General features: G+C 40.2%; 1 protein-coding gene across 1 annotated transcript in view; it reads right to left on the bottom strand.

Annotated features, from left to right (window-relative positions):
- Positions 1-15,017, bottom strand: part of RASGRF2 (Ras protein specific guanine nucleotide releasing factor 2) — a 225,033-nt gene that overhangs the window by 128,388 nt on the left and 81,628 nt on the right. The window contains exons 4-7 of the mRNA XM_028114573.2: positions 14,679-14,768; positions 10,497-10,750; positions 3,576-3,655; positions 2,991-3,184 (exon numbers count right to left, since the gene is read on the bottom strand). Of these exons, the coding sequence (XP_027970374.1) occupies positions 2,991-3,184; positions 3,576-3,655; positions 10,497-10,750; positions 14,679-14,768 (618 nt within the window). The remainder of the gene's footprint in view (positions 1-2,990; positions 3,185-3,575; positions 3,656-10,496; positions 10,751-14,678; positions 14,769-15,017) is intronic.

Below are 15,017 nucleotides of genomic sequence, written 5' to 3'. Positions count from 1 at the left end.
ATTTAAACAGTACCCCTCAAGCCACTGTCTTTGCGAATTAAAGATTATGTTAATGACTACATTATTTCCCATAACAAATTTTTTTCTTGGCAACACTTGGACTTACTGGTCTGATAGTTCAATTGAGGATAAATAAATCTACTGCATCATCCAAATTCTACAATTCCTCCATGTGTCCATAGCTCACCATAGGACATTAACAGCAACGATGGACTTGATGAAGGGCCCAGAAAAAGGAAGAATATCACACTTTTCTCTTCTACACATATACAAGCTAAAGGCTGTCAATCGCCTCTCCCCTGTGCCCACACCAACCTCTGCCCCCATGTCTAGACTCAAGAAAAAGTCTGGCCAGAGGTCCCTTGGTGGCATGAACTAGGGTCACATCTTCTGCTGCCTTATAGCAAAAGAAGGCCCAAGGTCCAGCCTCCAATAGAGCAAGGTGGAGGTGCCGAGGTACTGCTGCACAGCATGTAGAGGGAAGTAGCAACAGTTAGACCCTCCGAGGGAGCCAACGCTTCCATGACTATTTCCCGTCACCTGTGAAAGAACCCAAAGGAAACAAGAAGGACAGAAGGAACCTAGGAAGAAGAAAACCTTCAAGCTTCCAGAAAGGGCAATTTTCCCCCAAGTGTCCCATAGGGTCACTGCTAGGGAGAAGGCAGGAAGAAGAGACACCAAGCGAACAAGGCAGAGGAGAGACACCCAAGGAGAATGAGGCTCTTAGGTAGCAAATTCTGATGGGGTTTCCCCTCTTGGTCTGTTCAAAATAGTTATAGGGAAGCAAATAAATAAACAGTACAATTCCATGTTCTTTCAATTTGCGCATTTCTTGCAGTTTGGACCAATGCTGGCTAAATTCTTCAAGTTTGAGGTTTCTCCCAGAACAATGGCTTTCATAACCAGTGCCTTTGGTTACCCTGGTCTGGAAGAAGCCAGAGAACCTCAACATCTGACCCTTCAGCTAAATTCTAGGGTTTGGGCCCACCACAGGCTTGGGATAACGATTCTTGGACAAACACCAGGCTCCTTGCACTGCCACATAGTTACCCAAACCAAACTTTCAGAACCAGTGTAGTCCCCCTAGGATCACAGATTCAGATAGCTAGAGCTCCGGGACATGACTAGAGCTCAGGTGCCTCAATTTTAAGAGTAAGAAACCGAGATTTAGATTAGCTCAATTATTTTCCTCAATGGTACAACTGAAGAGTGAGCAAGACATCCAGGTCTCCTAAAGATTCTCAGTCCAACCATCCTTTCCTGACATTATGGGAATTCCTTGGAGTCAATCAAAATGCCAAGTCATTCTGACTGGGCTTATACTCCAGGGCAAGGAGGGCAGGTGGTAGGAGAGTATCTCAGCATTTATAAGGTGATCCGAATGGCTTTCCAAGGCCCTACATTCTACTGTTTGGACACCTCCCCTAACGTGCAAGTGCAGTTGTGGCATTTTAAAAAACACTGAATGACACCAAGGGGAAATTAAATAGGCCTCAGGAAGACATCAGTGGGCTGTCAGAAAGTGAGCTAAGTACCTCCCTGAATGTTCCATGTGCCTTTCACAACTCTACCTTTGAATATTCACCTGAGATGAAGTTGCCAAAAAGACAAATTTCATGTGTTTAGTCCTAAGCCGGAGGTAACTGCCAAAAATTCAAACAGAATCTCAGAACACTGCACTATATAAAGTTTGTTTCACTATAAATAAAAGCTTAAATTACAATTTTTATAAGGTTTAAAAAAAAGCAAACTTTTTTTTTTTGCTTTGAAGTTTTTCTTGCAAAATATTTCCTCAGAGACGCAAAGAGTTCAAACAACTCAGTTCCATGAAATAACACAATAACATTATAAAGTTACACTATATTTAAGTTGTTTCAAATGCATCCTTTTGGTTTTTAAAAATCTCACTAAACCTCTATGGTGACTTCCAGGATTTCAAGCAGGATTGACAAATTTTAGGATAAACAATTATGAACCAGAGCAACATTTCTTTCGGAGGCTACAAAATGATCAGCTGGGGTCAGTGATGCCTGTTCAGGGGGGCAAAGCTTTTCGCAGAAGCCGTAACACATGATTAGGAGAATTGGTTTACCACATGACAATCTGGAGGCCTGGCCAGAAGCCCCATAAATTCCACAATGAGAACACTCAATGCCTGTCCAAAAGAACAGAATCTACACTTTTCAAAAGAACAGGAGATTCAATTCACATTTTGGCCTCTGTCATGCTCACTCAAGGACTCTTAACAGTAAAGCCCTAGCTACAGGCAAGAACACAAGTGTGCTTGATCCCTCAGGGTGCTCTAACGCCAAAAAGTAAACGTAAGGACAAGCTCCAGCCTCAATGCAGCAACACGACTAGGGGCCAAGAGTCCCCAGGTCCAGCCAGTGCCTCCAGACCCTTGTGTCTCCACGGCCTCTGTGACCCAGCACGTCCTCCTTTTGCTCCCCAGAGCTCCAGACCAGCTCAAGACCAGCTTCAACAGCAATTGTAACAGGGCGGGGAGGATGGGCAGGAAAACAAAGACTTTCCCAGCAGCCACTCCACCCCACAGGAGCCTTTTATGCAACCAGCATATACTGGAACTTTTGCACAGCATCCTATTTCTGTAAACCTGATAATATTTTTAAACATGCTGGAGGAGGAGACTCCATGGAAGAAGTCTGTGTGGAATCTTTCTGTAAAGAGAAATTTGTGCTACTTTGCAAAAAATCCTTCCTGATTTAATTGCTCCAAAAATGCCTGGTTTAAAAAAACAACAACAACAGCAACAAAAAACACCGATGCCTGCTTTTCTTCCCTATACTACACAGAGAGAAAATGTATGGCATATATTTGTTTATCTCAGGGTCAAGCTCAAGATGACAGACGATGCACTTGTGCCGTAATTCCCCACAGGGCATCCTTGCACACCTTGCTCTGGTCACCCGAGATATCAGCACCACCAGGCTGCAATCAAGGACTTATGAAATGGGTCCCAGATGACTTACCTGAAACATTGGATAGGTCAGGAACGTTTCCAGCATCCTCCCCTCACAGGCAGGGTTGGCTTCATACTGTTTTAAGAGTTTGTCAAAATCTCTGTTTTGCTTACAATTGGCAAGCACTTGGAGGCTGTACTGGTGATTACGCACAAATTCTTGATAAATGTTCAACATGGGGAGCAAAATATCGAACAGATCAGCTGGAAAAAAGAAGTAAACATGACAGTTTCTCTTTGTGCTTGGTAAATTCTCGAGGGATGAGGAGAGACTCTGTTCACTCCATGGGACTGGCCAAGAGGGGCTCCCAGCACCGGGCTCACATGTGCACAGGGCCCCCCAATTCAGATGCCTGAATGACTGATAGATCTGGTAGAATGAACCTGGGGGTGGGGCGCAACTCTAGCCCCACATGCACCATGACAGGCCAGGGGAAAGGGCTGGAAGGGCAATGAAAAAGAAGCCCAGTACCCAAGGAAGCTCACAGGTCAATGGGGAAATTCAGACAGTGTAAGGTGAATGATGTTGAAGTTACTTTACTTTAATTGTAGCCGTGTTAGAAGAAAATCTTTTACCTCTAAAGCATGCACTTACCTAAAATTAGAGTAGGCCAGTTTGCTATCCTTGCCTTCAGTCCTTGGTGAAATATTTCATGAAGAAACATGATCGTTTCACTATTAAAAAAAATGGAAAAATAATATAATCCAGTCACTGTAAAGTGTCTATTTGTTAAAGAAGCCCACTGAGTCCTTAAAGTCTTAATAAATACATGATACACATGTCTCCCAGGGCCTCCAAACTATATACCTAATAATAACATGGATTGCACTAGCCCTCACAAAGCAATGTGCCTTTCAATCTTTTTTTAAGACTTTATTTATTTATTTGTCACAGAGAGAGAGAGAGAGAGAGAGACAGCATGAGCAGGGGGAGTGGGAGAAGAAAAGCAGGCTCCCCCCCTGAGCAGGGCTTGATCCCCATGACCTGAGCCAAAGGCAGACGCTTAACCAACTGAGCCACCCAGGCATCCCCCTTCCAGACAATCTTAAAAATTCAAAGAAAATTCTGAGCTAAGCTTCAAATACTGGAAGAGAGTAAGTACCAAATCACTGTCATATAACTCTCTTTATCAATTTATAACAGAAATACCTTTCTGTTAGAATGTAGCACTTCAACTGATAATCAAAAAATTAGTTGTGATCCTTTTTCTCTTAGATTTGATTTTACATGATAACTCAGGGAAAGGACTCTCTCTTCAATCAGAATGAGTTTTGACAGGAGAGAGGGGAAAAAATCCATAGCAAAGGTTTGGCAGAACTCTACTGTAACCACTCCTAAGACTCCCAAGACAGAAATGTGAAAGAATCCTCTGAAAAGGACGAAGCCTACATGGAGTTACTAAAATAAGAACTATGCATTGTTAGAGGTCCAAATTTCTAAAAGGTTCAAGAAGAGTAGTTACCAAAGCAACTTTTGCTTTCTCCTCATTACAATTCACCCACTGGCATGAACCTCTAAAGCCTTTTCTGAATTAACACATCCACACAATCAAATACAGAATCATTCATGTAAGTGAGATCCTCTGGTTTGCTGAAGTCAGATTCCACTACATAAACATCAATGGGAAATCCTGAACTTTTTCCAAATGGTCCCTGAAACAAAAAACACACTGCTTGAAGAGGTTAACTTGTTCTTCTTTTACAGAAATGTTAACCAAGCGGTGTTTGCTGTGCAAGGATTTCAACCAAATCTAGCTTGGTGGGTATTGTGTATTAGTCTTTTAACCTCCATCCTGTCCTCCTTCTAGGTGGACAGGATGGAGAGCTAAAGCTATGCTCCCCAGCCTCCCTTGGCAATGCGGTTCTGGATGTGAGTTCCATCCTACCAGTTGCACCGACAGATGCACTTGGTAAGACATGGAAGGCAGGAGTATAGGCGATCTTCCTGTTGCTGAAATCAGTCACGGAGATGTGCGTGTTTTAGGGGCCATTCCAGCACCCAGCTTCACCATCCTAGTTTCTAGGCAGCAGCTTCCTGGACCTGAGAGGCAGATACGGTAGCAATGGTGGTGGTCGTACTGTGCTAACCACTGAAGCATGTCTGTGGTACTGCACCCTTGAACTCAAAGCTCCGGGGGCAGCTCCCTGACATTACTCCTCCAGCTCTTCCAAAGACTTCTGTAAGTAGTGAACTCCCTCTGCTCACAGAGAGGCTTTTCTTTCCTACATTGACAATGTTTGTAACTGATATATCTACTTTCATATTTGATACCTTGATGGTTAGAAAACAGACGAAACAATCCTGCACGTAGATAGGGAGGTTATTTTTTTTAAGTATGAACTCTGTTGAAATTCAAAAATATCGGGGCGTCTGTGTGGCTCAGTGGGTTGAGCATCAGACTTGGTTTCGGCTCAGGTCATGATCTCAGGGTCGTGAGAATGAGGCCCTCATCGGGCTCCACGCTTGCAGAGGCTGCTTGTCCCTCACCCTCTGCGTCCACCCGCTTGCTCACTCTCTCTCATAAATAAATTTTAAAATCTTAAAAAAAAAAAAGAAATTCAAAAAAATTGACCTGCCATAACTGGAAACCTGTACCTCCCGCTTAAGGAAAGGCAAGGAAAGAAATCCAGTTAAACAACAGCAATGACAACACCCTATAAGCCTCAGCTTTAAAAACATACCTCCTCAGTATGTTAACTGGAATTAAAATAAAAACTTTTTTAAAAAGCAAAAAAAAAGTAAAAAAATAAAAATAAAAATATACATCTTAAAAATAAATAAATAAATCAAAACATACCTCTTCAAATCTCCATTAAGGACTAGGTATGGTAAACAACTACTAACTGTGTGTAGAGCTTACAGCCTTGCCTTCCAAGAAGAGGCACAGCACATCCTGACTCCAAATTTAAACAATATGACAAGCCTGGCCTTCCACATTGCAGATCAGGCAATCCAACGGAAACAAATCCCCAGAGGTGACCTAAGACCAATGCGGTACAGAGTGCAGTTTACCATCCTTTCCATTGTCATCAGAACCATTGGAATGACGTGCTTGACTGACGCACTGCCAAAATGCAAGCTGCGCAGCCTGAGGAGCAGAAGCCCCCGCTTAGGTCCCTGGCGATGTCCCACACACTTGAACGTGGCCACTGCCACCTAATGTGGGGAGATCTCCCTCCCACCTCACAACAGAGAAGCCAAGCTTCTAAACCCCTGTTAAAAAGTTTCCATCCAGGGCGCCTGGGTGGCTCAGTTGGTTAAGCGACTGCCTTCGGCTCAGGTCATGATCCTGGAGTTCCGGGACCAAGTCCTGCATCGGGGTCCCTGCTCAGCAGGGAGTCTGCTTCTCCCTCTGACCCTCCCCCCTCTCATGTGCTCTCTCTCTCATTCTCTCTCTCAAATAAAATAAATAAAATCTTAAAAAAAAAAAAAAGTTTCCATCCAGGGGCACCTGGTGGCTCAGTCAGTTAAGCGTCTGACTCTTGGTTTCCGCTCAGGTCATGATCTCAGGGTCTTGAGATCAAGCCCCAAGATGGGCTCTGCACTGTGTGGAGTCTGCTTGACATGCTCTCTCTCCTCCTCCCTCTGCCCCTCCCCTCTCAAATAAATAAATAAATCGTTAAAAAAAAAAAACAAGTTACCATCCATCAACCACTCTTTTTTGCAATCATCTATAAACCCCCAGCTGTGCCTTATTAAATATTTAAATGCATTTTAATCGTGATCTATGATTTAGTCCCTAAAATCTTCCTTATAGGGTTTTCACTTTATAAAAACCTAGGGAAAATAACCTTTATCTCATATTTGGCAATAACTTAAACGCAGGCTCGGGGATGGGTAAAATAAAGGGAATTAAGAGTACACACATCCTGTTGAAACTGAGTAATGTATAGAATTGTTGAATCACTACCTTGTACATCTAAAACTAATATAATACTGCATGTCAATTATACTTCAATAATAAAAGAAAATAAAACAAAATAAAATAAGATAAATGCAAAAAAGCCTAATTCTTTAAAAAGCCGAATTAAAATATATTACAAAAATTTTTGGTCTTTTTCTTCAAAAAAATTTTTTTTACTATGGTTGATACACAATATTACATTACTTTTAAGTGTACAATTAGTGATTTGACAAGTTTATACATTATACTATGCTCACTACCATCTGTCCCGTTATATCACCATTACAATACAACTGACTGTACTCCTTATGCTTTGCTTTTTATTCCCATGACTTACTCATCCCATAACTGGAAGCCTGTATCTCCTTCTCCCTTTCCCCCATTTTGCCCAGCGCCTCACCCACCTCTTCTCTGGCAACCCATCAGTTTGTTCTCTGTATTTATAGGTCTGATTCCACTTTTTGCTTACTTATTTATTTAATTTTAGATCCCACTTTTGAGTGGAACCATATGGTATTTTCTTTCTTAGTCTGCCTTATGTCACTTAGTATAACACCCTCCAGGTCCATCCACGTTGTTTCAAATGGCACAATCTCATCCCTTTTTATGGCTGTGTAATATTCTAGTGTGTGTGCGCGCGTGTGCACGCACGCGCGTGTGTGTATATTATTATCCATTGGTCTATTGATGGACACTTAAGTTACTTCCTTAAAGCAGTACACAGCCAAACATGTAGGTGTGTGAACATGTTAACAAACAAAACTAATATGTTACTTTTCCAGGTTTTTATAAAAACAAACAAAAAAGGGGGACGGGAACATAAACCGTGTCTTTCTCCAGTCCCTCTGACTTGGAGAGCATCCATGCGGCCCTTCCACCACTTAGCAAATTTCTAGCATTGTCTCTTTTTTATATGCCAGTTGCTCTTTTAAACTGTGGCTTTCATTCTATCCCAAGGACAGAGGAATCTGTCCCTGGCCCCTCACTACTACCCAGTCCCACTGCTGTCTGCAGCATCAAGGGTTGAGTCCCTTTGTTACCATGTCTTCCTCTCTCTTGCCCTTCTCTCTATCTTTGGGTGTGCAGAAACTGTTCAGTCAAGCCCTCAGGTCTTCTTTGAGAAGAACTGTTATATTAACAGGTATAATTTGTTATTTTCCATTGAGGAGGTGAGTTTAGGGTCTTCCTACATCACCATCTTGGAGCAGAACTCTCCCCAGCCACTCTTTTAATGCCTTGAGTTCTGGGCTCCAAGTTCCCAGCTCGCTGGCAGTCCTTTCTCCAGCACTACTCCCGTCGTAATTCTGGGCAACTCTAATATGCACAAAGAAACAACATTCCAATATCCTGGAGTGTAGGGCCTTTGAACTCCTCTCCTCTAGGGATCTTACCCTTCATTGACCTCAACACTCCCTTGATTATACTTTAGACCTTGTCATTGTCAGTAACTACATCCCTTTCCTATCTCAGTTTCAAGCAAACTATTCTCTGACCACCTCCTTATCCTTCAATTCACTTCCTTTAGAATTCTGACTCTATAAATCCTTTCACATCACCAGGACCGTAAGCCATGATCCTGTCATCTTATCACTGATCACAACCCCCTCACACCATCATTTCCCTTTCCACACAGTTTAGATTCCGTGGCTCATTGTTATAATCTCTTCCTTGCATATACCTTCAACTCCCCTATTCATTTCTCATTTCATCATATTAGCCTCATGCAACAGCAGTAAGCCAACCATCCATCTACTCTGCACCTGTACCCATGCAGCTTAAAGTGGCTAAAGAAAAACACAACCATCCTGACTAGTCTCACTGCAAAGGCATGACCACCAGCTTAACAGAGTAATATAGGCTCTTCCAGCTGCCTAACAATTATACTACATTATTTTACACCTTTCTTCTCTTATCTAACCCCAACACTTTCCTTCTATCAGCACTGTCACCACTTGTCCTTGCTTCCCAATGACATATGTGTCAAGGCACTGTTCCCTCCCTCTCTATGCTCCGAGCTTGACTTGAACACCATGTTTTAGCCACTTTTGTCTATGCAAGTTTATTGCTCCAGCAATTTCCCCCTCTCTACCTACATCATTTCCCCCTTGTTATCAAGTGTAATTTTTATCCCATCTTAAAACACACACAGACTTTTTTATACTTTTACATTTACCTCCAGGTAGCATCTTGTTTATGGGCTCCTCTCTATAGCAACACTGAGTTTTTGATACCAACTCTCTCCAATTATTATCCTTCCCCCCATTCTCTCCTAAGTCCCCTCCAGTGAGGCTTTGGCCCCTCATCAAAGTTACCAGTAAGCTCTGTGTTAAACCCACGGTCAGTTCTCAGTTATCATTTAATTGACCTGTTTGACATAGTTCGTTCTCTCTTGCCTTGGTTTCCAGGACAACCCGTTCTGCTGGTTTTCATCCTACAGCCCTAACTGATAAAGTTCTTTATTCAAATATCAACTTATCTTTGAGGCCTTTCCAAAGGCTGGCTAGCGAAAAACTATGGCACATTCACCTAATGTAAAACAATGTAGTGATTTTTTAAAAAATAGAATGCTCTTTAGATGTCAGTATCAGAAGATGTCTAGAATATACTGTTAAGTGAAAAAGGCACGTACCACAATGAGCACTGGGTGTTATGCACAAATAATGAATCATGGAACATTACATCAAAAACTAATGAAGTACTGTATGGTGACTAACAACATAATAAAAAAAGTGAAACAGGCAAGTACATATTAAAGTTCATTGTCTTTTGTGTAAGAAGGGGGAAAATAACACTATATTCATATTTGATTGGATCTACATCAAGAAACACTAGAAAGATATATAAGAAACTACTGAAAATGGTTAAATACAGAAAATGGGGGAAATGGGGTAGGCAGAGACAAAGTAAGAGTTACTTAATGTTTTCCTGTTGTTTTGAATTTTGAACAATGTACATGTATTATGTATTCAAAAATAAATAAATTACTAAATTTTACATAAAACACCCAGGCACCCCCTTTCTCCCCTTCTCCTCTCCCCATCCTGATTTCTTCCACAACACTCATAACCACATAATATACTACATATTTCACTTATTCACTATTCATTGTCTCTCTTCCCACATCGAAATTTAAGTTCCACGAAGGCAAGGATTTCTGCCTTGCTCACTGATGAAACCTCAGCAGGAAGGACACTATATATATTTACTGAGGAAAATAAATTTGCTACAGATTCTCAGGCCCTCTGTTAGTTATTGTTCTTTCTAAAATACGTCTGTATAAATTACATGTAAAGACCCATTCATTACTCACTCCATTTCCCTCAGTTTATGAAGGAGGTTATCTTTCCCAATACATACATGCCCACACAATGACAAGAAAACATATGTCAAATAGAGGAAAAAAACCCAGAAAACTAGATGCCATGATGCAAGATAAAAACATATAAATTTGGACAAATCATGAAACACAAATGACAGTGTTCTTATTTTCAATATCACACATTCGTAAAGGTGAATTTATGATACCTATTCTTTTAAGAGTAAAGTAAAAATTCTTTTAAGAAACAGATATGCGTTTTTCACATGACTCTTTGATTTATGCCAAGACAAACCTGTTGAGAAAAATGCTGCTGACATCATCATGGCTGATGGGAGGCTTCTTGGAGCTGGCCGCCATTCTCAGGGGCCGGAGGAAGCCATTGACCAGGATGTAGAGCTGGTGAACGTACTCCGACTCGGCTTCAACCATGGTGAACACAATCTGGTTTCTCTTCCTCATACTTTCAGCGTGAGGAGAACAAATGTAATCCTGCACAATAGTCTTCCATTTCCTTCTACACAACCATCCTCTCATGAAGCTCTGAACCTACAAAACAACAACAGAAAGATCTCAGGGAGCTGTGAGGATTGTTTCCACCCTGTGCCATATAAAACACTGCTTTTTTGTTAGTGCGTTAATGGTCACAACACTAAAATAAGTAATGGCAGGCTTTTCCAGATAACAGGCAAAGAGCGGATTTAAAAATAGTATTTTTCTCAGCTTCACAAGTTTCTTCCCTATCTTAAGCTCTTTAGGACTGCCTGAATGGCCACCAGAATAGGATAATATTACATATTCAGTTATTAACATTTTAATAAAGGAATAACTTGAAGGTTTATTCTTTAACAATACAAACGCAGATATTAAAAAATTTTTAATTGTGGTAAAAAAGCACATAACTTAAAATTTACCATCCTAACCATTTTTAAGTGTATAGTTCAGTAGCGTTAAGTATTTCACATTGTTGTACAACAGATCTCCAGACCTTCTTCATCTTGCAAAACCGACACTCTATACCTATTGAAGAAAAATTCCCCACTACTCCCTTCCCTCAGCCCCTGGCATCCACTGTTCTACTTTCTGTTTCTGTGAATTTAACCACTTTAGATAGCTCATATACACAGTATCTATCTTTTCGTGACTGGTTAATTCCACTTAGTATAACGTCCTCAAGGTTCATCCATGCTGCACCATGTGTCAGGATTTCCTCCCTGTTTAAGGCTGAATAATATTCCACTGTACGTACATTTTGTTTATCCATTCATCTGCTGATATACATGTGAGTTGCTTCCACCTCTTGGCTATTGTGAATAGTTCTTCAGTGATCATGGGAGTTCCAAATATCTCTTCAAGATCCTACACTCAATTCTTTCGGATATATACCCAGAAGTGGGAATGCTGCATCATGTGGTAGTTCTATTTTTAATTTTTTGAGGAACAACCATACTGCTTTCCACAGCAGTTGAACCACTTCACGATCCCACCAAGAGTACACAAAGGTTCCAATGTCTCAACATTCTCATCAACACTTATGTTCTGGTTTTTTGATGGTAGTCATCCTAATGGGTGTGAGGTGACATTGCACTGTGGTTTTGATTTGTATTTCTCTGATGCTTAGTGATACTGAGCAGCTTTTCATGTGTATATGACTTCTCCAAAGATCATGTGTATATGATTTCATCTTTGGAGAAATGTCTATTCAAGTCCTTTGCCCATTTTTAAATCAGGTTATTTGATTTGTTGTTATTGAGGGGTTTTTTTGGTAAGCTTAGAAAATAAGTGTTAGACGTAAGCTCATCTGACCCCTTCCATTTATAGACAAGTAAACTAAATTTTGTGGTAAGTCACATAGGAAAGATGCAATCAGACTTGGCATTCTTTTACCTGCTTTTTGTTAACTGCAAGGATTCTCTCCCAGCCACATGGAGAAAACACATGTTAATGATTTGCAATGGAGATTATTTTGTGAAAAGAAACAGGAAATATAAGTAAAAATCAATTCTGTAGAAAACATGATAGCCTCTAAAACTGATCTGAATTTGATTTGAAAAATAACAGACAAACCTGAGAAAGTGCACTGGCCTGTGCGTTTTAGCCAACAAGTATTTACTGAACATCTTTCAAGTGTCCAGGTAAATGCTGGGTGCTAACCAGACATACCTTAACCCAAAGGCTCTGCACTAACCTGCTGGGTAACTCTGAACTCTGGTCTTCCATTCTCTCACCTATAAAATAATGGACCAAAACAATCTGAAGTCCTTTCTAAATATAAAAAAAAATTATATGATAATTTATTAGGGTGTGTGATATCTAAGTGGCAGATTCAGCAACAAAGCAGGTTGCAAATCCACATATAATTGAAAGCATTAAATCACTACCAAATCTCCTTTTATTTTTTAAACAGTTTTTTAAAGATTTTATTTTTATTTATTTGAGAGAGGGGCAGGGAGAGCATAGAGGGAGAGTGAAAGGAAGAGGCAGACTTCCCGCTGAGCAGGGAGCCTGATGTGGGGCTCGATCCCAGGACCCTGGAATCATTACCGGAGCTGAAGGCAGCCGCTTAACTGACTGAGCCACCCAGGCACACCCCAAATCTTTTAGTATCATTGTTATCTGTTCAACACATTCTTACACTTTTTTTCCCTACTATTTCACCCATATAGTCTAAATTACCATGTGTTTAAACAACTACTCTTCTTTTGCAATGTTTAAAATTCTTTCATTTACCTACCAATGTTGTCATCATACTGTCAATTTGCATGCAGGCATTCATACAGTTGCCATGCTTCAAACAATAAAAATTAACCACATTTTAACAGAACTATGTGGGGGAAGTTATATGCACATTATTTGGAGAACTCTAATGGGAAGTTTCTGTCTAATATGATAAATTTCAATTTTCGGTTCCCTGAAGATAAAAAAAATTATGTTGATATTTGGCAAGATTGGAAGAGAGAAACTAATTCATCTGAAACACCCCTTTCCACACAGACATTAGGTTGATGGGGACATAAAGGACAATAGAATTGATTTCAAAACCTACTTAACAACCTCAAAAATAATTTTTAATTGCTTCTATTGAGAAACAGGAAGGCAGAAAATGTAAAAAGCATTTATCAGTATTCTTCCATTTAACAGAAGTATTTTCAAAAATCAACTTAATCGAAATTTATGTTAAATAAAATCTTTCCTTTACTTAGGTATTGCCTGCTGGGCAAAAGCTGGTTTACTTACTAAAAGACCAGTTTCTACAAAAAAAAAGAACTGGAAATTGTATTTTACTGTTATCTTTGTTTACAGACAACTTCATTACTATTGAAAAGAAAGGCAGGTGCTTGGGTGGCTCATTTGGTTAAGCAACTGCCTTTGGTTCAGTCATGATCCTGGAGTCTGGGGTCGAGTCCCGCATGGAGCTACCTGCTCAGTAGGGGGTCTGCTTCTCCCTCTGACCCTCCCCCCATCTCATGCTCTCTCTCTCTCTCATTCTCTCTCTCAGATAAATAAAATCCTTAAAAAAAAAAAAAGAAAAGAAAGGCAACAGCATTAATCTTGTATCACAACAACATAAACCAAATTCGATTTAAAAATTTTTAAATTCTAAGGGAATGGTGTTATTTCACTTTTTATTCCTTAAAAACTGAAAACACTGCAATTTAGTTCCAAGAAGAATTTCTATTTCAAACTCTGAGCAATATTTCAAGTTTTGTTACAATTACAGGGGAATAATTATTCAGCATGGAAAACAGGAATAAGAAAAAAAATAAGATGAAATAAAGACCTGAAGATGTGTATCTAAAGAACGTTCTTTAACTGCGAAGCTCTTCATATAATGTTAACAAAGCTGGGTAGGTGATTTATGAGAGAATTAAGATGATGGAACTCAAAACCTAGATGACATAAATCAAACACAGTAGAACAGAGTGAGCACCAGTGTCTGGTTAAGTGCAAAAGTTGTACAGTAATACTTGACAGTGAAGTAGAAAGATCTGCTGATGATGTGGATGTTAAACAAGAAAGGAACAACGATAATAAAACAGAAATCTGAGATGTATTTAGTCAATCTTCTCACATGTTCACAAAAATCCTTTCCAAATAAGCACTGAAATCTAAATCTAAAAGAAATATTTTTAAATGTCATTTAAAAAATACTCCCCTAAAATATGAAAGCAGCACAAATTCAGGAGGCTCAACAGCACTTACTTAACCCAACTTGAGAACACTATTGTTTTAACGTCTGGTTTTGGCATCCTTCCCACAGAGTCCAAAGGGGATTCCCAGAACCAGTAAAAAATCTCAAGCTGAAACTTTTCCAAAGTAGCCATACCTGGATCACGCTGAAGGGCAAGTCTGAGAGCCATTAGAACAGATACACCAAGGTCGTTCTCAGCTCAGGGACAGGGTGGCAAAGACAACACTACAGGACAGATAACTGATCATCATGCTTCCCCAAAGCCAGAAACCCCCCAAAACCTACCTTTTTAATCTTCTTGATGTCTGGATCCTCATCTTCTTGATTGCTTTGGTAAGGCCGCATTCGTTCCTTGGTTTTATTAAGAGCAATAATCTAGAACACAGAATTGGTCCATTTCGTGATTTGGGAAATACTGGCTTCTAGCCATTAACTCATAGGAAGTTATACCTACAAGGTAGTTTATGAGATCCTCAGGAAACTTTTTCGTTTTTTTATCCATCCTTTCTTCCCTTGGTGCTAAGGCAAGGGAAGAAAGAACTTCACCGCAAGCCTGTTTAGTTCTGTTGCTAACATTAAGTGCTTATAAGAAGTGACTGTGGGAAGTGTGAACTGGGATTGGCT

The sequence above is a fragment of the Eumetopias jubatus genome, unplaced genomic scaffold, assembly GCF_037043125.1.
Source record: "Eumetopias jubatus isolate StellerSeaLion01/CBP00866 unplaced genomic scaffold, mEumJub1_p1.0 scaffold_5, whole genome shotgun sequence".
Taxonomy (NCBI): Eukaryota; Metazoa; Chordata; class Mammalia; order Carnivora; family Otariidae; genus Eumetopias; species Eumetopias jubatus.
Note: the sequence above shows the minus strand (reverse complement) of the source record. Positions and strands in the feature narration are given on the sequence as shown.